This window comes from Delphinus delphis, chromosome 1, assembly GCF_949987515.2.
Source record: "Delphinus delphis chromosome 1, mDelDel1.2, whole genome shotgun sequence".
Lineage (NCBI taxonomy): Eukaryota > Metazoa > Chordata > Mammalia > Artiodactyla > Delphinidae > Delphinus > Delphinus delphis.
Window position 1 is genome coordinate 102,760,153 of NC_082683.1, and position 27,928 is coordinate 102,788,080.

General features: G+C 41.7%; 1 protein-coding gene and 2 long non-coding RNA genes across 3 annotated transcripts in view; 1 reads left to right on the forward strand and 2 right to left on the reverse strand.

The window, feature by feature from the left end:
• Positions 1–1,000: 1,000 nt before the first annotated feature.
• On the reverse strand, positions 1,001–16,192 carry VTCN1 (V-set domain containing T cell activation inhibitor 1). Its single transcript, XM_060009302.2, is given in 8 exon segments — positions 1,001–1,124; positions 6,122–6,288; positions 11,323–11,407; positions 11,409–11,602; positions 14,472–14,506; positions 14,508–14,704; positions 14,706–14,815; positions 16,108–16,192. Coding segments are annotated over 7 exon segments (828 nt in total). The 3' UTR covers positions 1,001–1,124; positions 6,122–6,166.
• Positions 16,193–16,591: 399 nt separating this feature from the next.
• LOC132422260 (uncharacterized) lies at positions 16,592–27,854 on the forward strand. Its single transcript, XR_009518838.1, has 4 exons — positions 16,592–17,812; positions 26,046–26,155; positions 26,452–26,502; positions 27,569–27,854. It is a non-coding gene; the product is annotated as an uncharacterized lncRNA (long non-coding RNA).
• Positions 22,508–27,928, reverse strand: part of LOC132422274 (uncharacterized) — a 61,377-nt gene continuing 55,956 nt past the window's right edge. The window contains exons 2-3 of the long non-coding RNA XR_009518840.1: positions 25,559–25,623; positions 22,508–22,710 (exon numbers count right to left, since the gene is read on the reverse strand). This is a non-coding gene — a long non-coding RNA (uncharacterized lncRNA). The remainder of the gene's footprint in view (positions 22,711–25,558; positions 25,624–27,928) is intronic.

The following is a 27,928-nucleotide window of genomic DNA, read 5'->3' on the forward strand; positions in this document are numbered from 1 at the left end:
AGTTCCCTTAAGAAACTAGACCCAGCCACCTTGCCCATACTCACAGGCTCCTGTCGTTCCCTCCCATTCATTTATCCATTCATTCATCCGTTCATTCAACAAACATTTATTGAAGGCCCATTATGTGCTATGTACTAATCTTTAAAACCTGATGTATGGCTTTTTATCCATTTTCCCTTATACTCGCATTCTTTGGCAAACTAGGCAGACAACAGCATAGGAAATGTATATTCAATCATTCTTTTGAATGGTCAGAACTCTAAAATCAAGTTTTCTATAACAAAATGTAATACAGGCACAGAAGGTCCAAAGTGCCAGGGAGGCAGTGGTCAACATGCAAAAAGTGTGGGAAGGGGCCTGGCAAGAAAACATTCTTTTCCATCAAAGTTTCATTCCTCAGGGCCTCACTTCAAAGGTTCATTGCCCCTGCTTTCAGAAATCTCTGTTTCAAGGAAGTTACATGTTTTTGCTGCCTTAATTTGAATTTTGACTAGGCAGAGTGCTGAGATCTAAATTCAGCCTGAGAGAACTTGTGATGGAACTCAGGCAGCTCTCTCACAGGACTTGATTTGTAGAGTAGAAAGAAAGGAAAGGAACGTAGAAGCTCAACCAGCTGAAGATAATCCATCAGGAATTCCTGGTTGCCTGAAACTGAGTTCTGTCTCTCTGTGCTGAGGCAGCAGCCAAAGAGAGAGAAACTAATGCCTAATTTTAGGAAGCAAACAGGTTTGTTTGCTCCCCTGTTTTCTAGATCCTTTTCTACTCTACATGAGGGTTTCTTAATCTCAGCACGATTGACATTTGGGGCTGGATAATTCTTTGTTGTGGGTGGCTGGCCTGTATGTTGTAGGATGTTGAGCAGCATCCCTGGGTTCTATCCACCAAATGCCAGTAGCACCTCCAAGTTGTGACAACAAAATTGTCTCCAGAATTTCCAAGTGTCCCCTGAGGTGGTGCAAAGTCACCTGGTTGTGTCCCACCGCTGTAGATGCTGGTGAAAGTTGAGGTCGTCACTGTCCATGCAGGATATGAAGTAGAAGCCTCAAACCCTGTGATGGCAGGATATCACACAGAGTGAAGATGAGAGGTCTTCTTTTCCTGGACCATTCAAGGATGAACATCATCTGAGAAGTAAAATAGCATTAGTTTGTTTTAAAAATCAGGTGTTCACATAGTTTAGAAAATCAGTGTTGCCCAACTACATTTTTTATGTTAAAATTATGATGATTTTCCACATATCTTAAGCATGTGTCAGGTGGGAGGAGATGCCAGGGCACTTTCGCTCTGTAAATGAAAAGTGAATCATTTGACCCATCACTAAAATACAGCTACCTCTGAATTATGAAGTGGCAGCTGATTAGCAGCTTCTTACTGAATCCACTAGTTTAATTTGTGGATTATAAAATGTGGATATATTGCAATCAAAACTTTCTAGAAACTTCCTCAGAGCAACATTACAGCAGTATAGCTAAAGATTCTGAGACAAATGAGATGCAGTATCCCATTCTCTCACTCCCTGGATGGGGATGGGGAGGTCCCTGAGATATGGGGATATACTTGTCTCTACATTCACTTTACTTCAAGAGTCTAATACACTTCTCTAGTTCAGATGAATTGTTTCCCAACTTTTCATATATGTCTTTGAAGATAAATTTATCTTCTTTATATTGAAGTCTTCTGTGGGTTGCTTTTGGCTTCTTCTTCTTGATGTTATTTGTTCACTCCTGAGTTCTAGACATAAATTCATTTCTCCCCAGAACTATAAAACTAGGTCATATCTTGTGGTGAAATAGTTCTGCAGATTCCTGGAATTCTGAAAATAACAGCAATAGGATACCATTACAGCCATTCAACAAACATTTTTCACGAACTGAAAGTCTCCCTTCCACTTGTTTTTCTGTATTCCCTTAAGGAAAGGGATCATCCTCAGAGCAAACAGGAACTGAGAGAGGAACTATGGGCAGGCTCCTAGATAGGAGTGGAAAGGTGGCTTCTATCTGAGTTCTCAACCAGGCAATGTGTGTGACCTAAAGTGTCATGATCAGTTATAATATGTATCTCAAGTAATGATCTCTTCATTTATTTTTTTTAAATTGATTTAAGGTTATCCCTCTGCAATTCTAGAGAGAAAGAGATGGAGCTGCAGCTAACCAGGTAACAGTATATAACCCTTTGTGTACTGCATGTGAACATGTATGTCTTGGTTTATTTAAAAAAAAAAAAAAAGAAGACTGCAAATTTTACTGCTCTAAGGGAATACAAGATAAAGATGAATAAGCTATAATTTATAGGTCAGATTATCTAGTCACAGTATATTAAAAACTCATTTCCTTGTGGGAATCAAGGAAAGAAGAAAGGGCTCCTACTAAAGAGATACTCAAAGGATAGTTTCCTTAGGGAAATCTCCCTCCAGTGATAACCATGGAGGTCGGAAATGATGGAAACTGGCAGATTTCCTTACAAAGAATCTGTTTTGTGCACTTCACCATAGTGTTTGGAGAACAGGAGAAAGAATGAAAAGCAGATGAAGAGACCCCCGGCCAAGATGGTGGAGTAGAAATACCCTGAGCTAACCTTTCACAAGCACACCAAAATCACAACCATTTGCAGAAAAACCATCGATGAAAAAGACCGGAGCCTACCAGAAAAGATCTTCTACAACTAAAGACATAAAGAAGGAACTACAGTGAGACAGGTGGAAGAGGCAGACTCAACGATAGAGTCAAGTCTCATACTCCCAGATGGGTGACCCACAAACTGGAGGATAATTACATTGCAGAGGTTCTCCCAAAGGAGTGAGAGATCTGAGCCCCATATCAGGCTCCCCAGCCCAGGAGTCCTGCACCAGGAAGACAAGCCCCCAGAACATTTGGCTTTGAAGGCCAGTGGGGCTTACTTTTAGGAGAGCCAAAGGGCGGGAGGAAGAGAGACTTCACTCTTAAAGGGTGCACATGAAATCTCACATGCTCTGGAACCCAGGGCAGAAGCAGTAATCTGATAGGAGCCTGGGTCAGACATACCTGCTGATCCTGGAACGTCTCCCAGAGAGGCAGGAGGCAACTGCATATCACCCTAGAAACACAAGCACTGATGGCAGCCATTTTGGGGAGCTCCTACCATGTGGACGCTGGTACTGGCAAATGCCATTGTGAAACTCTCCTTCTAGCTCATCAGCACCAACACCTGGCCCCACCCAACAGCCTATAGTCAACAGTGCTGGGATGCCTCAGGCCAAGCAGCTAACTGGGCAGGGACACAGCCCCACCCACCAGCAGACTGGCTACCTTAAGACCACCTGAGCCCATAGCTGCCTCTGGACATGGCCCAGGACCCAGCTCCACCCACCAGTGGGCAGGTACCAGCCCCAGAATCCCCTGGACCCTGATGCTGCCCTCCAGGAAGCCTATTCTAGCCTCTGGGCCAGCTTCATCCACAAGGGGGCAGACACTAGATGCAAGAAAACCACAATCCCAGAGCCTGAAGACCTAGCCTGCCACCAGTAGGCCAGACCCTGTCCTGGGGAGCAGCTGGGCCCCAGCCCTAACCACTAGCAGGCCAACGCAAACTTTGAGACACCCCAGACCCAACTGTGTCAGGAACCGCACCCACCCACAGCAATCCAAGACCAGCCCTGGGACCCCTGGGCCCTGCATTTGGACTCTAGGACATGGCTTTGCCCACCAGTAGACCAGCACTAACACCCTTGCTTCACCCATCAGTCAGTGGACAATATTACCAGAGTTTTCTGGACCCTGACTCCATCCACTCATGACCCAGCACTATCCCTGGGCCCCCGTGGGGTTCCACAGTCAGCTGCCTCTGCAGCCAGCAGCCTCCACATGAGACAGGGCCTGGCAACGTTGGACCAAGGGCTAACCAAGCTTACTAGACCTCCCACATAGTCAGCCTGCGACAACAGGAGGACCCATGCAATCCTCATATGAAGAACTCTAGGGCGTACAGCTTGAGTGATGAGAGAGGAGTGTGCTGTTGGTACGCATCGGAGGTCTCCCACAAAATATCACTGCTCCAGGGTCGTAAAATGTAACCAACCTACCAGATACATAAAAATACAAACAGCAAGGTAGCAAAATGAGGTGACAGAGGAACGTGTTCCAGACGAAGGAACAAGATAAAACCCCAGAAGAACAACTAAGTGGAGATAGGCAATCTACCTGAGAAGGATTTCAGGGTAGTGATTGTAAACATGATCAGAGAACTAGGGAGAAGAATGGATCCAAAGAGTGAGAAGTTAAAAGTTTTTAACAAAGAGTTAGAAAATACATATTGATAGAACAACCAAACAGAGATGAAGAATACAATAACTGAAATGAAAAATATACTAGAAGGAATCAACAGTAGACTAAATGATGGATCAGTGAACTGGAAGACAGTAGTGGAAATCACTGATGCTGAACACAAGAAAAAGGAATGAAAAGAGGACACAAACCTCTGGGACAACATCAAGTGTACTAATATTCACATTATAGGGGTCCCACAAGGCAAAGAGAGAGAGAAAGGAACTGAAAACATATCTGAAGATATAATAGCTGAAAACTTCACTACCCTGGGAAAGGAAATAGACATCCAAGTCCAGAAAGTGCAGCAGCCCCATAAGAAAGGGTTTCCTCTGATTTTGTTGTTTGCATACCACCTTCGCAATTTTTATAATATCCATGTACTACCTTTTATCTAAGTATACAACTTTATATTTGTATTTCAACCACTTTTTTTAATACATCTTTATTGGAGTATAATTGCTTCACAATACCATGTTAGTTTCTGTTGCACAACAAAATGAATCAGCCATATACATACACATGTCCCCATATCCCCTCCCTCTTGAGCCTCCCTCCCATCCTCCCTATCCCACCCCTCTAGGTCATCTCAATCACTATTTTTTAAAATAAATGTAAAAATTTTTTTACCACACTCAAAAAAGCAAAGCAGATCAACAGATTTTTGTCTGCCCTTGAGGACTTAACAATCTAGGCAAGGAATATATGTGCCTCAGAGAGTGTAAGATATTATAAATTATACATGCTCACCAAGGGGATGTGAGATAAAAGGACCAGCAGGAAATGGGTGAAGGAAGTGTGGACCTGAATTAGCATAGAGTAGAGGAGATTTCCAGGAAGGGGCAGAGAGAGAGGGAGCAAGGCCAGAGAGCAGTAGTAGGCAGCTGAGAGAAGGAGGAACCTTAGGGAGAGAAACTTAGAGAGCTGTGACTGCATAGCTGAGGACTTTAACTTTGATATACTAGTGCCCAGAGAGTCACTTCAGGTTGCAGAGTAAAGGACTGCTGTGATGAAAATAGCATTTGAAAACTTTTATTCTGGCACCTTGTTTCCTATCACCTGAAACAGAGGGAGGAGCAAGTACAAGGTTTTAGAACTAGTCGGGGCATGAGATGATTAGGGTCAATCTGAAAGACAACATGGGCAAATACTGTAGAGCTTGGTAACAAATTGACCTGAAGGACAGAGGGGACAAAAATAGCTCTAAGGTTGTGAGCCTGGTGCATGGTGGCAGTGCCACTGAGTAATGTGGTAGTGTTGACTGTAACTTCACAAGCTCAGTTGTATACAAATTCCACATGCAGAAGAATATTCAGAAAGAGATGTCCTACTAGTAATTAGAGCCAGAGGAGTGAAGTGAGAGTGCGAAGTCTTAGCAAGAGGGCTAGTTGGTGAGTGCTTCGTCAAGTCTCCAGTCAACAGGGGCTTTGTTGAGGGGGGCTGGGAGGAGGCCACTTATGTGAGCGATTATGCTCATGTCATGATGTTTCATTGTGAAATCCAGAGTAATGAGTCAGGGCCAAATATCTCTTTCTCTTCAATAAGATATGTTTGCCTTCAAGGATGACTGAATAAATGAAAAGGTGTTTGAATTTACACAAATATTTGAATTGCATAGAGTTGTTTTTCCTGTACGTCTGTCAATGAGGTCTCTACTCTTTGTTAACAAATGCTTACCTTTCACAATAGCAGTGGAAATAGTGCCTACTGCCCTGACGTTATTAAATGTTTCTCTCTGGGGCTGGTGCTGGGAGCTGCTTGATTCCTGTTAGGGACACAAACACACATAGTGGCTCCCCGACACCATTCGTGATTCATCTCACCTGTCGTACCAGTGACTCTGCATGTTTCTGTGTAGCCAGGGTGCATTATTTTAGCATCAGGTAAGGGCAGAGAGGCAGGAGTACCCAGGTGATGGCAACAGAAGAGACACACAGGGAAGCCTTTGAGTTCAGCAGCTGGAGGTGACTTTGCCTTTTAATCTCAGAGTCTGTAAAGGGAGAGAAAAAAGTTTAGGGTCATAGAGGAAAAGCTGGATGTCTCCTTCACATGGCTGGTTAGCAAAGAAAAATACCCCCCAAAAACAGAACAGATTGTTCCTAATATAACTTGTGCCCTAATTTGAGGGCAGTTTTGTACCCCATTCTCTACCTTTCTGTAACTAGCTTAAAAGCAGAGCTTTCCCTTTCTGCAAAGAAGTTCCATTCTCTCGTCCACTCCAGTGAGCCCTCAGCCAAATGAAAAACGATTCCAATAAACACACTGCTGTTGGTTACCAAATAAAGAGTAGGTTAAACCAACAGCCATGGCCAGTCCTGGGTGTCAGACAGATTTTTCTTCCTCTAGGCAGTGACCTTTACAGGTTCTGTGTCATTTGCTTTCCTCACACCACTACAGAGTAATGAGAAAGTATTGTTCTCATTTTGAAGTAGAGAAAGGCAGAAATGAAGAAATTAAATTACTCTTTACTCTATTTTCTCCCTCGACAGTCCAGTGTCATTTAGCTCATTTCAGCTCTGATACTTACTAGCTGTGTGACTTCAGGCAAGTTTAGGCAAGTTACTCTATATGTGCTACAGTTTCTTCATCTATAAAATAGGGCCAAAATAATAATAATCAACTTCATAGGATTCTTGTGAGGATTAATGAGTTAATACAAGTAAAGCACTTAGAACCTGGCACCATAGTAAGCATTCAGTAAGTATTAGCTGTCAAGACAATAACAGTAACCCCACTCAAGCCTAATAAACATTACTTCCATTAAGCTGATCATTTTCCCAATCCACCTCCTTAGCACGAATTCTGTCCTAAATTCCACATCTGTATTTACAGTTGCTACTATATGTCAGTTAAAAGTACAATTATTCAGCAAATATTTTTGAGCACCTGTTGTTTGAGTTCAAAGGAGTCCAATAACACCCTCTCCCCAGCTGAGTTCTGGACCAATTAAAGAGCAAGACAAAGTGAGGCAACTGGAAGACTAAAATCACCTTTATTCCTGATAAATCTGATAATAAAGGATTAAGCATTGTCTGCAGGGAAGTGGGCTGCAGCCCAGACTTCCCCAGTGACGGGCAGCACAAGACTGGGGCAGGCTTCCTCCCACAAGGGCAGATTCTACCCCTGCAAACTGTTGGCTTAGAGGAGAAGAGTAGAATGTATACTTCTGGTTAGCTAGAGAGAAAAGGAAAAATGAGGAGCTGGGCTATTTATACCCAGCTTCTCCTAATAAACTCACTAATTGGGAAAGTTAATTTCTCTTCCTCTGGGGAAGAGTGAAAGAGGAGAGAAGAGAGACTAGAAGGGTTACGTTGGTGGGGATCTCTTCCCATGGAAGGAAACATGTGGAGGAGGGATGAAGCAGTCTCTCCCAGACTTGGTGTATGCTGGGTAATGTGCTAAGCATTGGACATCTCTACCTTTGTACGTAGTGGGCACTTTCAACTCAACAGCTCTAAAATCTTCATCTTTTTACCAGACATGTTGCTTTTCCTACATTTTCATTTTTGTTGTTGGTAGCATTACTAACCTCCTAAGCAACCTGGATATAGCAATATCAGACCCCTTTTGACTTGTTCCTTCTCTTGTCCTTCACATTTGTGTCACCAAGGCCTGTAGGTTATTTTCTTCATTAACTTTTGATTCTCCCACCTTTCCTTCCCATTGTCGCTGCCCCAGTTAAGGCCCTCATAATTTCTCCCCTGGACATTGACATAGGCTTCTGACTTCATGCCTTCCTAGTCTATCAAAACCATACTTTTTCTTCAAAACCCAGCTTGAACTCTTCCTCATCTATTGAGCCACTACAGTCATAATTAACTACTCTTTCCTGTGGGTACCATATCCACACTGATTAACTTCTCTTATGACAACTGTGCTATTCATCTCAGTGTTTCATGGGACTTACAAATTACTTTGTATATATTTGGCACTAAATAGATACTTGTTGAACGAATGACCCAGATGAGCAGTATAGTTAGAGAACACAGGATATAAACCTCATGGCTTCATTCAGTTGTTTAAAAACTTACCTTGTGCATGGTAAGAAGGAATTATGTTATTTTATCTTAATTTTGAGCTATGTCATGCTTCTAAAAGTTGGATATAGTCCTAGTACTGGTATATGGAACACTTGTTCTGATGTATCCTATAAGCATGTATGGAAAAAGAACCTGCTCACTGAACAAAAGCTGTGCCCAATTTCTGTGGTTTGTTTGGTTATTGCCATTTCTATTAGAAGACATTAGTTATATAGTTGGAGCTTTTAATTGAGATCTAAACTGAAATACTGTTGTTAACACTCATTGTTTTAAATGCCTAATGCTTATTTCCCCCTTCTCTTCTGGGAAGGCCTTCCATCCAGGTACTGCCTCATTGGTCTAAGTATGGGCAGCTGACCCAAGTGGAGCTGTTCTGGGAATATATTCAATAGAATCAGACTGAGGGATTGAGCTTCAGTCTAGTTACTCTCTTGAGTGAAAGAGACTTTTAAAGGTAGGAGCTCTTGGCAACCATATTCTGCCCTATAGACTAAAACAAGAGAGAGTAAATTAGAGAGCAAAGAGAATAAAGTAGAAATGAGAGACAAAGAATGGAATTTAAGTTCTTGGATCCAGCTGTTATTGAAGCCACACTGCACTTTCTGTCCTTGGTTTCATGAGACATCCTAATACCCTTCTAATAAATTCCTTCTTTTAGCTTAGGCTTCAGTTGGTTTTGTTTTCTGTTATAGGCAACTAAAAGTGTTCTAATTGGTACAGTCACCAGTTTGTTTCACAGGATAGTGGAAGAGCTCTCTCTTTCTCATATATATGATTTTTTATTAGATACTTTTTTATTGTGGTAAAAAACGTAATATGAAACTTACTATCTTAACCATTTTAAGTGTACAGTTCAGTAATGTTAAGTATATTCACATTCTTGTGAAAAAAATCTCCAAAACTTTTTCATTTTGCAAATCTGAAACTATACCCATTAAACAACAACTCCGTATCCTTTCCCCTTGGCCCCAGCTCCTGGTAACCATCATTGTACTTTGTTTCTATGAATTTGATTACTTCAGATACTTTATAAGTGGAATCAAATGGTAGAATCAAATAATATTTATCTTTCTGTGACGGGCTTCACTTATAGCATAATATCCTGAAAATTCATCCATGTTGTAGCATGCAAAAGGATTTCCTTCCTTTTTAAGGCTGAATAATGTTGCATTGTATGTATACCACATTTTGTTTATCCATTCGTCTGCTGGTGGACATTGGGGCTGCTTCCTCCTCTTGGTTATCGTGAATAATGCTGCTGTCAACATGGGTGTGCAAATATATCTTTGAGACACTGCTTTCAGTTTTTTTGTACATAATACACAGAAATGGAACTGCTAGATCATTTGGAAGTTCTATTTTAAGTTTTTTGAGGAACCTCCCATACTGTTTTCTATAGTGGTTGCACCATTTTACAGTCTCACCATCATACACAAGTATTCCAATTTCTTCTCATCCTCACCAACACTTGTTGTTTTCTGTTGTTGTTGTTGTTAGTAGCCATTCTAATTAGTATGAGGTGATATTGTGGTTTCCGTTTACATTTCTCTGATGATTAGGGATGTTGAACATCTTTTCATATACTTGTTGGCCATTTTGTATATCTTCTTTGGAGAAATGTCTGTTCGAGTCCTTTGCCCATTTTTTAACCAAGTTATTTGACTTTTTCATTGTTTAATTATAGAAGTTCTTTATGTATTCTGGATACTAATCCCTTATCAAACATATGATTTAAAAATATTTTCTCCCATTCCATAGGTTGCCTTTTTGTATATATAAATTTTAATTAAAAAATAGCTGATGAGGAACTTCCCTGGTGGCGCAGTGGTTAAGAATCCACCTGCCAGTGCAGGGGACACGGGTTCGATCCCTGGCCCAGGAAGATCCCACATGCTGCAGAGCAACTAAGCCTGTGAGCCACAACTACTGAGCCTGCACTCTAGAGCCTGCGAATCACAAGTACTGAGCCCACGTGCCACAACTCCTGAAGCCTGTGTGCCTAGAGCCCATGCTGTGCAACAAGAGAAACCACCACAATGAGAAGCCTGTGCGCCACAACGAAGAGTAGCCCCTGCTCACCACAACTAGAGAGAAAAGCCAGCGCCCAGCAATGAAGACCCAATGCAGCCAAATAAATAAATAAATAAAATTATTTTTAAAATAGCTGATGAAAATATGGTTTATTCAGTTAAATTCAGCAAACATTTAAAGGGCACTTAAAATGTGCAAGGTATTCTGTTTGGTACTAGGCTTGATATAAGACAGTGGTTCTCCTGATATACTCCTTCCCCTATAGCTTGAATTCAATTTAACCCCAGCAGGGATGGTTTTAAAATTCATAATTCAGTCTATGCATTTCCTTGACACTAGCTCAACGCTAGGTTTTGTAATATACTAAAGCACTGCAGGGAGACTAGGGTGTTGAGCCTCCCTGGCTCCTGGTCTTCTCAGCCTGGGAGGCCAGCTTAATCTGGAGCTTTCAGATTAATCTTGTGCCAATATTAGTGGGACCTTGAGCAAGTCCTGGAAGGACTGAATAAGAAAGACTGAGGCAGACTCTAAGACCTTTAGTCTTCAAATCAGAAGTCTTCTCAAAGGCAGGATAGACCCAAACCAATCTGGGGGGACTCGGGATGTAGATCACCAGCTGAATATATCAAAGATTTCAAATCATCATCACTTCTCCACTGCTTTACCAAACCAATCCTTCTGAGTTAGGGCCTCAGAATCCTAAACACTGCCCTCCAGACAGTAAGAAGGTATACAAGATGAAAACTCATTGCCACCTTTGACCTGTATGCCATAAATATTGTTTTGTATTAGTTTTCTTCTTACATAATGCAATCCCAACTGGAATTGTGATCGAGATCTCTGTGAAACTTTCTATGCCCTGGTACATAATATATCTGTTAAAGAAATTAGATTTTAGTTTACACTAGATTATAACCCCAATAAACCCATACCAAACGTGTAAAGGAACCCACCTGTCACTTTGATATCCCCTGTGGCTTTGGCAATGTTGTTTTCAATCATACAGGAGTATGTGTTGTTGATCGTGACATTGTAGAGTAACAGATACAACCTTTATGGTCACATTCTTAGAGTTCAGCTCAAAGCTGGTGTCGGAGACTTCTGAGAAGTTGGCTCCCCAGTCAACTTGGGATGCCCAGACCACTGTTGGCTGGGGAAACCATCGGGGAGCCTCACATCGTAAGCTCTCTGAGGTGGCGTTACAGTCCATGTTCACTTCTGGGATGCTGAAGGCTGCAGGGTTGAAGGTCAAAAAGGGGCAGGGGTCAAGGTCAGACGGATAAGACAATATAGCCTTTGAAGTGCTAGGTCTTAAAAACACATTGAAGTGACTCAGTACTTTCCCAGTGGGCTGTCTATGTATGACCCATTGTATTGTAGATGCAAAAAATGATTTGCTCATAGTATTGCTATACATCACAACACTTTGGACAATATCACAAACTCCAAGGACCTAAGTTCTAGGTATACTTGTTACAACACATAAATTTCTCCAAGTAAGAGGAGTTCCAGTGATCACACAAAAAAATTATCAATTAGGGAAACTGGGTATTTATTTTCCTAGGCACCTATGAAGCCTCCTGAATTTTATGTAATTTTTCTGCCTGGAGGGTAAAAGCGTGGGGAGGGAGAAGGAAGAAACAAACAGCATTCACCTACCCACAGAAATTCCATACACAGGCCTTGTCATCATGGGGATCTGAAGTTTGCTTGGGTAGAGACTGCCCAGCCCTGGTATCCATGAATAAAGACAGGCATTTGTTTTCTTTTAAGATAATTCTCCTCACTGGAGAGGCAAGTACATTTTGAATTTAAGACAAACTTCCTCCTCTATCTAGGCAGAGAGACACTTATAGAAAATGTTAAGGCCTGGACTTTGGCCTGTAAAATGTTTATTATGCCAAAAGGGCAAGATACAAATTATTAATTTATTTAGCATCTTCCTCTGCCCAGGACTGTGCTAGCGTGGACTGAGAGGTGGAAGGAAAGCCCTTGCCATGCCCTTCAAGAGCCTGCTGCCTAGCAGGAGAGACGTACTTGGAGCACATACTTGGAGCAGGCAGGGCACAAGCTCCTGGGAAATGATGTGGGAACCTGAGTGCACATGACAATGAACCACCGTTTATTGAGGGTGTGCTCTGTGCTAGGGACCAAATTCCAGACATTTTTTTGGTTCCTCACAACAGTCCTAGGGATATCTATTATTGTGCCCATTTAACAAAATAAGCTTTTAATTTTAGAATAACTTTAGATTTACAGAAAGGTTGCAAAGATTAGTACAGAGAGTTCTTGTATACTTCTCACCCAGTTTCCCCTAACATTAACATCTTAGATAACCATGATGCATTTGTCAAAACTGAGAAACTATCATTCGTATATTACTATTAACTAAACCAGCCTTTATTTGGATTTTACCAGTTTTCCCACTAATGTCCATTTTATATCCCAGGATCCCATCCAGAATACCACATTGCACTTATTTGTCATGTCTTTTTAGATTCCTCTGGTCTGTGACAGTTTTTCAGTCTTCCCATGTTTTGCATGATCTTGACAGTTTTGAGGAGTACTGGCCAGGTATTTTGTAGAATGCCCCTCTATTGTAATTTGATGTTTTTCTCAAGATTAGACTGAGGTTATGGGTTTTGGAGAGGAAAACTATAGAAGTAAAAGTGCCCTTCTCATCATGTCACATCAGAGAGTGCATGCTGTTAACATGATTTATCACGGGGATGTTAACTTTGATCACCTGGCTGAGTCTATGTTTGCCAGGTTTCTTTGGAAGCTGGACTTCACTAAGTCTAACACACCCTAAGTGCGGTGGTCGGGGAGGGGGAAGTTCTAAGCTCCGCTTCCTGCAGGGGGAGAGATCTACATACATTATTTGGAATTCATCTATAAAGAAGATTTGTTTCATCTCCCTCATATAAGTATGGACTCGTGTATTTATTTTATGCTTAGTTATAATTTAATACTATATTGCTTCTTTTGTTGCTCAGATGGTTCCAGCTTTGCCATTGGAAGCCCTTTCAGTTGGCCCCAGTGTCCCTTTGACCTGACTTTATTAACCCCTATTTTAAGATAAAGAAGCTGAGGCTCAGTGAGGTTGCCTTGCCCAGGCCACTGAATGTGCCTAGGTCTGACTAGATCTATGCTTCAAACCACTACATACACATATTATGAAAGGTCCAAGAGAGATCTGTGCAGGCTAGCTTAGCCTGGGATGCCTCAGGATACTTTCTGCCTATCCTTCAAGGCTCCTCCCAAATGTCAAATTCTCTCTATGGGGGCCTTCCTGTCCCTTTCCTCCCTATGCATTTGGATATGATCTCTTTCTTCCTCTGAATCCCCAAATCACTCTATTTATATTTTCTCTTAAAGCATTTAATACACTTTACTAATTATTGTAGATATGTTTCTTATCTACATATTTTTCTTATTTACATATGTTTCTCATCTCTGCCCCGACCCTCAACTCTATAAGCTCTACACTCTCAGCTCTACAGAAGGAAGGACAATTATCTTTGTTTTCTTAATCATCTTCTTACTCCTTCCAATATCTCAGTCCCTTGTACATAAATACAGAAAATATGTTAAATTTAGTTGGTAAGAAAGCATGGATTTCATTGGAGGAGGATTAGTGAGTTTATAGGCCAATATTGTTTTGGTCAGTTACCTTTGAACTTCTCCTATAATGGGTTCCACTGTCGTGAGTCCCTGGAGATACTGATTTCAGACTTGGGCTAGGGCCTACTTAGCACAGAAAAGTCTCAGACCAGATCATAGTCTTCTCTCACTAGCAAGACCAAAGGGAAAGAACAGAGAGATGGAGAAAACATATTCTGGCAAAATATTTCAGGGAATATATGAGAAAATTCAGAAGAGGCTAGAGTCCTGAGCAAAAGATTTTAAGACCTAATATTATAGTGGGTTACTTCCGGAGCTGGTGTGGGTCTTGGACAGCAAGGATGGCTGCTAGCAGAATTCGGATGGTCTTTGATATTAGTCACTCGTGAGCATAATATGACATTTCATCAGCAATTCACACTCTCTAGTCTCAAATATCTTCTGGCACCTTCTTTCCCTCTCTTCAAAAGTAACTTACCTCCAGTTTTATACTCGAGGTTAGCATTCCCCTTTAGAAGTGATGATGTAACACTTATAGGTACTAGCATCTGTGAGTTGCACAGTTTTCAGCATCAGAGAGGCATTGCCAACTATTACTTGATCAGCAAACACTGCTGTCTGACCTCTGAACGTTTCATGCTGGTCCGACAGGTCATCTTTGCCTTCTTGGAACTCATGGGCCAAGCCCATTACACCTTCCTTCAGCCACTGTTATCATGATATCAGAAAGTTTGATGTCGGGTTCAAAAGTGCAGCTCAGGATTCCATCCTCCCCAGTGTTCCCAGCTGAGGTGAGAGTAGTGACTGTGACGGAGTGTCTTCCTACAATTCAGGAAACAAGGGTCAATGCCAAGGGAAGCTTTGGAACATCTACAACCAAATCCTTCATTACTAAAAAGCCAAACAGGGACTTCTGTAATAAATTAGAAATATACAAAACAGGAGAGGCATGAAAAAAGAAGACATAAGAATAGAAAGAGTATTACGACGATAGTTTTGATACCTACAGCAGATCTGCCAACAGCAGATAAAAAAGCTACACTTTTTTTTTTTTGCGGTACACGGGCCTCTCACTGCTGTGGCCTCTCCCGCTGCGGAGCACAGGCTCCGGACGCGCAGGCTCAGAGGCCATGGCTCACGGGCCCAGCCACTCTGCGGCATGTGGGATCCTCCCGGACCGGGGCACGAACCCGTGTCCCCTGCATCGGCAGGCGGACTCTCAACCACTGCGCCACCAGGGAAGCCCCAAAGCTACACTTTTTGAGACCAAGCAACTGAAATCTTGAGACCAAATAAGAGGAGAACGTATTGGACTTGGGTTTTGAAGATGGGAATTCAGATCCTGGTTTTGTCACTTAAGAGCTACGTGACCTTGACTACATCTCTGGATCTCAGAAAAATGGAGGTAATGATATCTGTCTTACCTACCGTAAAGTGCTCTTGTGAGGATCAAATCAAATGGATGTGAACTTGATTTGCAAACTGTAATTACACATATAAGGTATTGTTATTCTCAGTTAACCAGAAGTGGCACAGACGTGAAACCTCACGTTAACTAAATATGGCTAATAATTCTGAAGAATGCTAAATTCTAAGTGTTGTTACTTTTATCTCCACTTGAATGATGAAGAAACGAAGGCATAGAGAATAGAAGTGATCTGGTCAAGGTCAGAGTGCTAGCTATGGCATAATGAAGAATGATACTTAATTAAATTGATTTTTGGCCTAAGATAGAAGTCACACCCTTCTCTCCAAACATATAACAAGTACAAGTATTAATTATGGCGACAGCCACATCCACTGCCTCTTCCCCGCTTGCCTAGCTGACAGCCCACTCAGTCTGTAAAGGACTGACCAGCTCTTCTCTCTGTACTGGAGGCTGCTGACTGCGGATGCCTACAGGGGTGCTTTAATTAACTGAATATTCTTGAGAGCCTCCTTCTGTGGCTTGGATGTGAAGGTAAGGAGAGGATGGGTCTTTGAGCCCAAGAAGAGAGTGGAACAGACCCAAGGAAGTGTCGGGGAGAGACCATGAGAGGGAAAGGTGAAGAGAGTCCCCCATCACCAGAGTTGCCTTAGATCCTGAGGGTTTTCCGGTCTAGTTCCTGTCCCACTGTCTGGGTATCCTTTAAACAAACACCTTATCTTTATAATGGTCTGCACAAACCTCTCTTTCTTATAGCCAAGAAAGTCCAACATGATGGATGCTGGGCACTTCTCAACTGGACTTCTCAGCTTCCTTATTGGTGTTCCTGCCTCTCATCTCTGCCTCCATCTACCCCATTTTACATGCATTAATCTTACAGGTAGACCTTAAAGTACAATCCGAACATGTCAGTTTCCTAATCGCTAATCTTCCACTGCCCCCAAGGGCTGTGGAATAAACTTCAGACTAACAGCATGGCCTTCAAAGTTAAATATTGCATGCCACATAGGAAATGCCCATAGATATTAGCCCTTTCCAGCCAGACTTCCCACTACATCCTTTCCAAGTCTATATTGTAGTCTTTGCCTATCAAGTGATTTACTGATTTGCTGCTTTCAATGAAAAAAATACATAAGCAAAGCACACTTGCTATTTTTCAAATGTAAGAGGTAAACATTATGAACATAGGGGATATCTTTGGCATCTTCTGTCTTCCAGCCCTTAAGGGGTTGGAATTATCTTATTAGCTCCTATGCTTTTATAAAGTAGATGAAGGTAATGGATTAGGGACAGAACTGGAGAAGCAAACTAAATGAATTTATATTATAAAGAACAGAGAGTTACTGATGGAAGAAAAAGTACCAGTAAAAACGAGGCAGAGGAAACAAAAACCTGTGCCTAGGCTGGGTTGGGAGGATGTTTTGGAGGTTTTAGAGTGTAGGAGAAGAGAGGCTTTGGAGTAGCTGCCATGCATGGTCATTCATGTGGGAGATCTGGGAGACAAATTATGAAAGAAGGTAGTATGAAGTTTTGCTGTGTAATATGAATGCAACACACCCCATCCCCTGCCTTGGCATTTTATTGAACACTGCTTTAAAGATTTACTTTGCTTTTTAATTGTTTTCACTTGACAGATTGATATCCAAGACATTGCAGGCTAGTACTGGTTATAATTATACTATGCATCTCCACACACTGCATTGTGCACCTACAATTTATAGTTCCCTCCTCTCCTTTATCACCAGTTATCCAACTTCTACTTATATTCAAGGCTCTTCAGATGGCAGGACTCGCATGAAACCCCCTTTTGATGTGCCAAACCAAAATTAAAAGATCGTCTCTCTCCTCTTCCTCAACACGTTTCTTTGCCTTTATTATAGCATCTGTCTCCCTCTACCTTGTCTCTAGTCTGTCTCTGGCACTAATCTGTAAGCTTTTCAAGGGAAAAAAAAGTCTTAATCATATCTGTAAGTCCTGTAACGCTCTGATGGTTAATTTTATGCGTCAGCTTGACTGGGCCCCAGAGTGCCCGGATATTTGGTCAGACGTTCTGGGTGTGTCTCTGAAGGAGATTAATATTTGCATCAGTAAAGCAGATCACCCTCCTTAATGTGGGTGGGCCTCATCCAGTCAATTAAAGACCTAAACAGAACAAAAAGGCTGAGCGAGAGGGAACTGGTGCTGCCTTTGAGCTGGGGCACAAGTCTCTCCCTGCCTTCAGACTTGAACTGAAACACTGTCTCTCTTTGGATCTTGAGCCTGCCAGCTTTGGGGCTGGAACTAGCCATTGGCTCTCCTGGTTCTCAAGCCTTTGGACTCAGACTGGAACTAAACTGTCTGGGTCTCCAGCTTGCTGCCTGCAGACCTTAGGACTTCTCAGAGTCCATAATCATGTGAGTCAATTCTTTCTAAATCTTCCTCTCTCTCTGCCTCTCACTCCCTTTCCCCCTATACCTCCACCCTATTGGTTCTGTTTCTCTGGAGAACCTGACATATAAATTCTGGTACCAAGAAGTGGGGTACTGCTGCAATAAGTACCTAAGCATGTGGAGGAAGTTTTGGAACTGGGTAATGGGTAGAGGCTGGAAGAGTTTTGAGGTGCGTGCTAGAAATGTGGATGTTAAGGGCGATTCTGGTGAGATCTCAGATGGGAAATAAGGAACGTGTTATTGGAAACTGGAAGGAAACAATCCTTGTTAGAAAATGGCATAAGAACTTGGCTGAATTGTGTTCTAGTGTTTTGTGAAAGGTAAAACTTGTGAGTGATAAAATTGGATATTTAGCTGAGGAGATTTCTAAGCAAAGTGTTGAAAGAGAGGCTTGGTTACTCCTGACTGCTTATACTAAAATATGAGAAAGGAGAGAGATGAATTGGAGAAGGAATTGTTAAGCAAAAAGGAACCATAACTTGAAGATTTGGAAAGTTCTCAGCCTATCCATATTGCAAAAAATGAGAAGACTGTTCTGAAGATAGCGCTCAGGGTGTGGGTGAACAACCATTTAATAAGGAGATCATAGGTATGACTCATGAGGATTTTAACAGCCACCTCAACAGAAGCCAGGAATAGAGATAGGATTATATACTGCCAGCTTGGTACAGAAAAACTAAAGGGAATAGAAAAATGAGACAAAATGAAAGAAAGCTATCAGACTTCGTAGATTTAACAGAACCAGACCATGGATCTATTCAGCTCTATGCTTCAGCAGGCCAAGGGCCTCTATTTCAACAGGCTGGAGGGCCTCTAATGGAAGCCTTAGAGATGGGGCCATCTGGAGCCTGGGGTGGGGGGTGGCAGTGGGACTTCTCAACTGCTAGAATTGTGAGAAAATAAATTTCTATTGTTTAAGCTACCCAGTGTATGGTATTTTGTTATGGCAGCCTAAGCAAACTAAGACAAGTGCCTAGTGCTATGTTTCTACAGAGAAAAATAATATTTGTTGAGTGAATGAATAAATGAATGAATGAAAGAATGAAAATCAGTAGAAATCAAAGCACTGTTTGAGATGATTCTATCCAAAATGATTGTAGGAGTAAGGAACATTTGGCTAGATTATCCCATCTAAATTTGGGGGAAATGTGAGTCAGTGAAAAAAGAAAGCAATGAAAATACACCATGATTCTCAATAAAATCATAGAGCAAGCATAACTATGTTAGAGCAAGGGTAAATCTGATTGTAGTTTATAAAGTTCCATTAAAGTTGAATTGAAAAATTACTTTTTAGAAAAAATATATGATTAGCACAGTTTATGGAGAGAATGAAATGGTAATGACATATCTTAGTTGAGTAATTATGTTACTGAATTAATTTTAATGTGTTGGCCTTGAGCCCACAGGTGGAGGATTTGTTGAAATATCTCTTAGAAAACTTAATGATTAAAAGTAGGCAGCTGTGGAGTGCCCCAGGGACCCACCGCAGGCTCTAGCTCATTTAAGGTTGCATTAAAGATGTGGCAGATGGAATGTGTGTAATGCTGATTAAATCCCCCCTCCTTGTAGCAAATCAGGAGGAATAAAAGCCAGTGAGAATTTAAGAAACCATGAGGACCTGACCATTGCTTTGCACCCAGAAAGCAATCAATAAATACTTATTTGTTAGGTGAATAAATGATGGTTACAAGTGATAAAATGAGATTTACTTTGCAAGCAACAGTATATAAATATTGCTTCTCTCAAAAAGAAATCTGTTTTCAATTTTGCAAACAAATATTGGCTCAAGGAGCTATGTTCTAGGAACCACAGTTTGGCCTAATATGACTCTCCAGACCTCCTAACCACCAGGGGCTCTTGTGTGGTTTGTTGAGGGTAAAAGGGCTTTAAGAGATGGTTAGAAGGAGCTATCTACTGATAGAGAATTTTGTTAAACAGGCACGGGTTTCAAGAATTCCATTGGTCTCTAAGATTCCATCAAATCTCTTTAAAGTTAGAAGTCCCAGCCACTTACTGAAAATGAATTCTGTGCTCATGAGGGCCGATTACTATCACAGCTCTGGTCTGCGTGGGAAAAGAGGAGCTGTCAAAGGGCAGGAGCAAGCTGAAATTGGAACCATTTTGTTTTCACACCAGTGGGCACTATTCAATTGCCCTCTGCAGTAGGAGCAGGAATCTCTTGGGAGGTGGGGTTATAGGTAACACAAGGCAAGGATTCTTTATAGAAATTACGATTCTGGGTTGCCCAACACCACTGGATGAAACCTGGGAAATGAACTTTCCTTTGAAATGACTCAGTAAGACAAGTTCTGTAGATTTCAGTAGCACAGACAGCATCCTCAGCTTCTGCTGCAACCCAGCTGTCCAGATGGGCACCATAGCACATGGTTTAAACGTGGAAACACATAGGCTTAAGCCTGCACCAGTGGAACCTGTGGTGGCACCTGTGGGTGCCACTCTTGCCAGAGAAGAGGGCAGGGTTGGGGATAACAGTTGCTCTTGTGAGAAGACAGCAGAAAGGATACTGGGCCAGGCTAGATAAAGGAATGAAGTAGGGAAGCTGCAGCAGAGCACTGGCGTTTGAGAACAGGTATCAGGCTGTCTGTGTTCAAGTCCCAGCTCTGCCACTCACTGGATATGGGACCTTGGGCAAGTTTTCTAACTTCTCTATTCCATAATTTTTTTCATCTGTAAAATGGGGATGCTAATAATAGTAGCTTCCTCAGAAGGCCCCTGAAAGGACTAAGTGATACAATACAGGTAAAGAGCTTAACATAGTATCTGACTTGCCACATGTTAAACCTTAAATCAATGATATTGATAACCATTATTAATTAGAATCATTTGGAAAGATTGCAGATCAGAGCACAGGGAGGAAATAAACACTTTACTAAATGCTTATAGTGACTCATTTTAAGTCAGATAACAACCTTGAGAGGTAGGAATTACTGTTCTACCCATTTTATGAATAGGACAAAGAGGCTGTGGGGGATTCAATGGTTTGCCTAAAGCCCCGTATCTAGCAAGTAGTGGAGCCAATATCAAACTCAGTCTTGTCTGAGTCTGTCCTAAGCCTATACTCCTTCCACCACATTTTGCTGATATCCAGGGCCAGACTGAGATATAGAGAGAGCCTATCCACTAAAACAGTATCCCCACCTTATGTAAAAATAAAAAACAATGAAAAACCATAAAACAAGTGTAAGAAAGGCCAACATCTGTCTATTTTCTCAGATGACTACAGTGACAAAATGCGTATCAGTTTCTTTCCAAACAACTTCAGTGCTCCTGTTTCGGCGCCATAAGCACATGCCTGATTGTTTTATCCAGTGACCAAAGATGGAGCATAATTAGGAGGCAGTGTCCTGTGGCTTCCTGCCCTGGCTTCCCTAACTTCAGAGGAGCTTCTGGGTGTGGCCAGGAAATAGTACAAGTTTTAGGAGGTGCTATGTGAATGCATTAATAATAGCAAATTATTATTAATGGCACTGATGGTATCAATGAAAACAATAACAGCAGCCATTTATTACACACGTATGTGTCTGGCACTTTATAAACACTTTCTCGTGTAATTCCCACAACGACTTTATTTTACCAGTGAAGTTCTGGGAAGTTAAGTCATATCCCAAGGGACACACAGTTAACGTTAGACCTGAGATTAGAACAACTCTGATCCCTACATGTTTCTACTATACAGAGCTGTTCAAAGTCACCCAGTGGGTGAGTGATAGCACAGGGACTGGCAAATTATAGTCAGGGACCTTTCCACTGCATCTCCCTCCTTCTCAAAGGGTCATCCACGAAGGCTGCCCTAAAGCCAGCCTAATGGGAGCTGTTCAGCCTCTCTTCCAAACAACCTACCTCAAAAGCATTTTATGTTTTATGGGGTCCACATTTAGAGCTTGTAAGGAGTGGAATGGCTATGAGAAGGTGACATACACAGCCTCAGGAGAGTTACAAAGAAATAGATTCTTTTCTGTGTTTAGGAATATCTTTACATCTTTAAAATCTGTGTTCTCAGGAATACTGCCTGCAAGGCATACCAGAAAACACCCTTCTCTGCCACATCTCTGCATGACTGTTATCACTGGTATGGAGTGATGGGAAAGAGTGTGGGTTCTGGAAGCAAATTTCCAGGGCTTGAAACACAACTGCGCCTGCTTGCTTGCTGTGTGCAACTTTAGGCAATTTTCTAATCAGGACATAGTAATATTTATCTCCTATTTGTTGTGAGTGGTAAATCAGATAATATATGCAAACTTATTTAGCACAGTGAGGTGAACACAAAAAGGATTCAAAAGATATCACCATCACCGTCGTCATGATCTACCTAATGCTATTTGCTTAATTTCACTGTCTTGTGTATTAATCCAGCTAACATTTTATCTAATTTACTTCAAGTGTGATAATATAATGCTCTCAGGTAAGGGTTATGGTCCTTTTAATAGAGCAATTTAGAAAAATCCAACTAAACAGTGTTAAAGTAATAAACAGCCCACTTAATCCAGAATAGCCAGCTTTTACCTTATGAAATAGAAGGCAGAAAATCTTTCATTGGTGGTAGGGTTTTAATATTATTGGTGGTACACTGCTGAACTGAGTGAACTGTAACTTTTATCTATGTATTCACCCCTCCATGCCTCCGTCCACTTGTCTATTCAAAAAGCACTTAAGGGGCTTCCCTGGTGGCGCAGTGGTTGAGAGTCCGCCTGCCGATGCAGGGGACACAGGTTCGTGCCCCGGTCCGGGAAGATCCCACATGCCACAGAGCGGCTGGGCCCGTGAGCCATGGCCACTGAGCCTGCGCGTCCAGAGCCTGTGCTCCGCAACGGGAGAGGCCACAACAGTGAGAGGCCCGCGTACTGCAAAAAAAAAAAAAGCACTTAAGGAGTACCCTCTGTATTCAAGGAACTGAGCTCAGTACCTGAGGTACTGAGCTATGCCACAGGAAAAGGTATACGTAGCAAAATGTTGACTGTCACAGGGAAGCTGAAGTTATAACTAAAGAAGAGGAGTTAAGGATTAGTGAGGAAGCTACCAAAATGTATGTACTGATAGATTTAAAAGTCCAAAATATTTGCTTTACTAGTCAATATTTTATTTCTATATATATATTGTAGAAGATATAGAAGTATAACATACATACATAAAGTGTACACATAATTGTGCAGTTTGAAGAATTATCGCAACTTCTCCCCATGTACCCAGCACCCACACTGAGAACTAGAACTTTACTATCCCCCAGAAGTCCCCTCGTGCCCCCTCCTAAGGGCTGCTCTCTCACTCTTCCCAGGAGAATAATCATTATTCTGCCTTCTAATAGCAGAGGTTCATTTGCCTGGTTTTTATACAGAATGTACTGTCTTGTGTCTGGCTCTGTCGCTCAGCATTATGCTTCTCATATGAAAACGCACCCAGTCTGTCAGTCACCAGGAAATATTTAGAAGTTAAAATCACAACAGTGTCCCACGAGATCCAGTGCCGGTGAGGGCGTGGAGCACTGGGTCCCTTATACACTTCCTGTGAAGAGGGACTTGGTAAATCACTTTGGAAAACTAAATGGCGGTACCTACTAAGGGCTGTTTATTGGCTTTCTGGACGTACTGTTTTGTGAAGTGCTTATTTTAAGATATTAGAAAAAGAATTAAAAGACAGCAACAACTAGGTCCTACTGTACAGCACAGGGAACTCTGTCCAGTCTCCTGGTTTAAGCCATAATGGAAAAAAATATTAAAAAAAAAAGAAGGTATATATGTGTATAACAGAGTCACTTTGCTATACAGCAGAAATTAGTACAACATTGTAAATCAACTATACTTCAATAAAAAATTTTTTTAAATAAAAAAGAATTTAAATGGATCATCACTTAAAAAAAAAAAATTAAGGGACTTCGCTGGTGATCCAGTGGGTAAGATTCCGTGTTCCCAATGCAGGGGACCCAGGTTCGATCCCTGGTCAGGGAACTAGATCCCATACGCATGCCGCAACTAAGAAGTCCGCATACTGCAACAAGGATCCCGAGTGCCGCAGCTAAGACCCGGCGCAGCCTAAATAAATAAATAAATATTTTTAAAAAAGAAAGAAAAGACAGCAAAACAAAATGGAAAGAGGGACATTAATAAAGATAAAAGCCAAAATTAATTAAATAAGAAAATCAGAAAAAGAAAACCAAAACCTGGTTTTCAAACTACTATAAAGCTAATTAACACCTGTAAACCTATTTTAAGATAAGAGAGAAAAAAAAAAAGATATGAGAGAGAGAGAGCGCCCAAGATTAGGAATAGGAAGAGATGAAATAAAGAAAAAACAAATTATAAAAGAATATTAGAATGAAACAGGCTAGTGAGCTCAGAAACAGATCCATTCGCATTTGGATACTTGATTTATGACAAAAATGGCACTAGTGAGAAGTGGGGGAAGGATAGTATTTTGACCAATCTTGCCACTATCTTTGCCCATGCACAAAATTATTCTAGATAGTTGTAGATATAAATGTGAGAGGTTAAACATTAAAGCTTCTACAAGATAACCTAGAAGAAAATGTTTATGACCTTGGGATAGGCAGACTTCTTAAACAAACTGGTTACAAAAAACTCCTGGTATAAAGGAAGAGATTGATAAATTGGGCTATGTTAAAATTAGGAACTTTGCTCATTGAAAGCCATCATTAAGAAGGTGAAAAAGCAAGCCACAGAGTAGAGGAGATTTTGCAATACACATAACCAAATTGCACCCAGAATATATAAAGAGTTCCCACATATCAAAAAGAAAAAGATAACCCAATAGAAAGATGGATGAAAGACAAAATATACATTTTTGTTGATAAAAGAAAATGGAGAAGGATGCTTATGTCTTTTCTAGGCAAACATATATACAACGAGTTTTCTTCATTTAGGCCTTGTGATTACTATTTAGTGGCAGCACACACACTGGAGGAGAGTGACACAGAGAAAAGACAGCTGGAACTATAAAAACTAAAGTTATGAAGTAACAGCTTTGGCCACAGACTAAGTTAAAATAAATGTGTCGTCCTGAGTCAGGCACTTTAAGGGAAATGAAGCAAACGACTTGCTTCAGAGAGGACAGCTGCTGGTCTAACTCCTTCAATGTCTTAATTAATCTGGCATCCATAATAGATGCTTCTGAGACATGGTGTCCACAGAAGAGAAGACGATTCCTGCAGTTGACGTCAGTTAGCTGCATTCAGAAACTCGCCATCCATGCCGCAATGGCTTCTGTTTCCTACATGGAATGGCAGTTATGACCAGGATAAGGATTCTCATTAAGAATCCTGTGTACAAAGACTTGATGTTCTTTAACACTTCAGCTGAAGCTTCATTGCAAAGGAATCATGTACTCAGGCCAGCCATTGAGAGAATGGCTCAGCCACAGCACGTTACCTATGATCCCAGAGTGATATCTTCAGCACTATCTGGTAGACAGAACACTCTGATAGACATTCCATTTGATTCTCTCAACTACCTGGTGAGGTAGACATTATTTCCTCCACACCATACATGAGAAAACTGAGGTCCAGGGAGTTAAATGAATAAAGTGCAGAGAACACAGTCAATGAGTAGAAGAACCAGTTCTCTACTCTGAAGTTTTCTTGGTCCAAGATCTGTGCTCTTGCCATTCTACCACACTGAATGATTAGGGACTTAGGGACCAGGGGTGAATGGATCAATGATAATGCAATAAATCACATACCTGAAATACCAAAACCGATGATAAGTGCAATTGCTCCAGCCAGAATAATGGTGGTGCTAATAATGCTGTGGAGAGACAGAAAAACAGGAAATTACTTCTTCATTCCACTTGACGTGCTGCTTCGCAACCTGGGCTCATACCTGTCATTTGTAAGAGGTGTTACATAAAGAGTCTCAACGTTTTCTTCAACATAAGCTCTTTCCTAGAAATAGGTACCTTAGAAAAGAATCTCAGCGATCTCATCCCTGTCCCCCTGGGGTGCTGGGATAGATTGAAGGAGTGGCTCTTTTATCAGGCTATGTGTGTCATCGTTCCTATTTCCAGGTCAGTGAAGACCATACCCAAAGACTGCTGGGGAAAACCCGATGGCATTTCTGTAATGCCAGGTGCCACTTGAGGGGGGACTGGTTCCATCCCCAGCCCACCCTGAGCATTACTGCCCATCCCTCTTACATCATTAACCTATCTGTTTTGTCTCCTTCCATAGACTTTAAACTCCTAAGGACAGCGGTCATGTCTTCATTTTGTACCCACTCATCTCTAGTCCACTTCACCCTGCAGATCCTCGACAGGAGTTTGTTTCCTCTTATTAAAAAAGTAAGACAGAAAGTTTAGAAAGTACAAACAAGCAAAAATAAGACAATAAAGTCACCTGTAACTCCACCATCCAGACATAACAACCACTGACTTCTTGATGTGTATCTCGCCAGTTTTCAATGAGCAGATTAACAAATGACATTTGGGAAATAAACAAATAAGGAAGTATTGCTTACATTTACTGAGTGCTAGAATTACATAGCAGACATGTTGTTTTAGGCACCATTTATGGATTATGTCATTTATCCATGTGATAATCTTATGAGGTAAACAAATGTATTATGTCCATTTTACAGAGGAGGAATGACACAGGGAGGTCAAGCATCTTCCGTACATTCACACGGTTGGTAAGTGGTAGGGCTGGGATTAGAATCTGTCTCCAGAATCTGCACCTGCCTACTTCCTACGCTGCCTCCCAGGGGTGAGGGCTCACAAGTGGTCTGTCCCTCCTCTCTGCCCAGAGGGGCCCATGAGGGGATACCGGCTTTAGCTGGTGAGAGTGACTCAGGCAGAACAGAAGGTGCAGGTCAGAGCTGGCATGGGGGCAAAACAGTTCCTGGGAAGCTCGCCCAGTGCTGCCTGCTCTGGTGCATAAGTCATCAGGCAGGTGTCCTCGGCCACACGTTCATTGCTGGCAACTCATACCCTCCCCACACCCACGCTGATGTTACACAATAGGCACGACAAAAGAAAGGCACAGAGAGGCAAAGAATGATGCTATAGAGAGAAAAGGGAAGCACGGGGCATTTGACTTGCTGTCCTGAATAGGCTCATTGTACCCAGCTCTCCTCAGCTCAGGGATGGGCCCACCAGAGAGAAACAACAGACTTACAAGAAACAATCTGAGTAAACAGTTACCCTGGAGGATAAACCCTCATGAGGTACAGCCATAGGGGCAGCAATTGAATAAGCAAAACGAAGCTTTTAATAATAGGGTATCTGCAGTTGATTCCAAGAAGAGGCCACATTTGACCACTTCCCCTCTCTTTACACACCCAGGTGTGGCCTCAGATCTTACTGGTCCAAGTGTGTGAGAACAGGTGGACAAACTCATAGCAAGAGGTATTATACTATCTGGCTCTCTTTGACTACCGAGCTGACAGCAGACTTGCTTTTGTGACCCAGGAACTCACTCACCTTTTGGGTGAATTACTTCATCTCTCTGAGACTCCGTTTATCCTTAGAATGGGAATAAGAGTAATTCCTGCTCTACCTTCTGTGTTACAGGTTGATGTGTGTCCCCCTCCAAATTTGTATTTTGAAGTCCTAAGCCCCAGAACCTCAGAATGTGACTTTATTTGGAAATAGTCATTGTAGATGTGATTAGTTAAGATGAAGTCATGCTGGGGTAGGGTGGGCCCCTAATTCAACGTGACTGGTGCCCTTATAAAAAGGGGAAATTTGTGCTCGCAGGGAAAACACCACGTGAAGATGAAAGCAGAGATCTATAAGCCAAGGAACACCAACGTTTGCCAGCAAACTACTAGAAGCTAGGGGAGAGGCCTGGAACAGATTCTCCCTCACAGCCCTCAGAAGGAACTAACCTTGCTGACACCTGGACTGCTAGTCTCCAAAATAGTGAGACGATATGTTTTTCTGTTGTTACCCAGTTTGTGGTACTTTGTCACAGCAGCCCTAGCAAACCAATACAAATGAGTTGTTTTAAGAACAAAACTGACAATGATTGTTGCATATTCCATAAAGGACTATTCATATGTTACTTTTTACTATACAAAATTTACTTGTGGCTTTTTGCTGCAAGCTTATTATCAA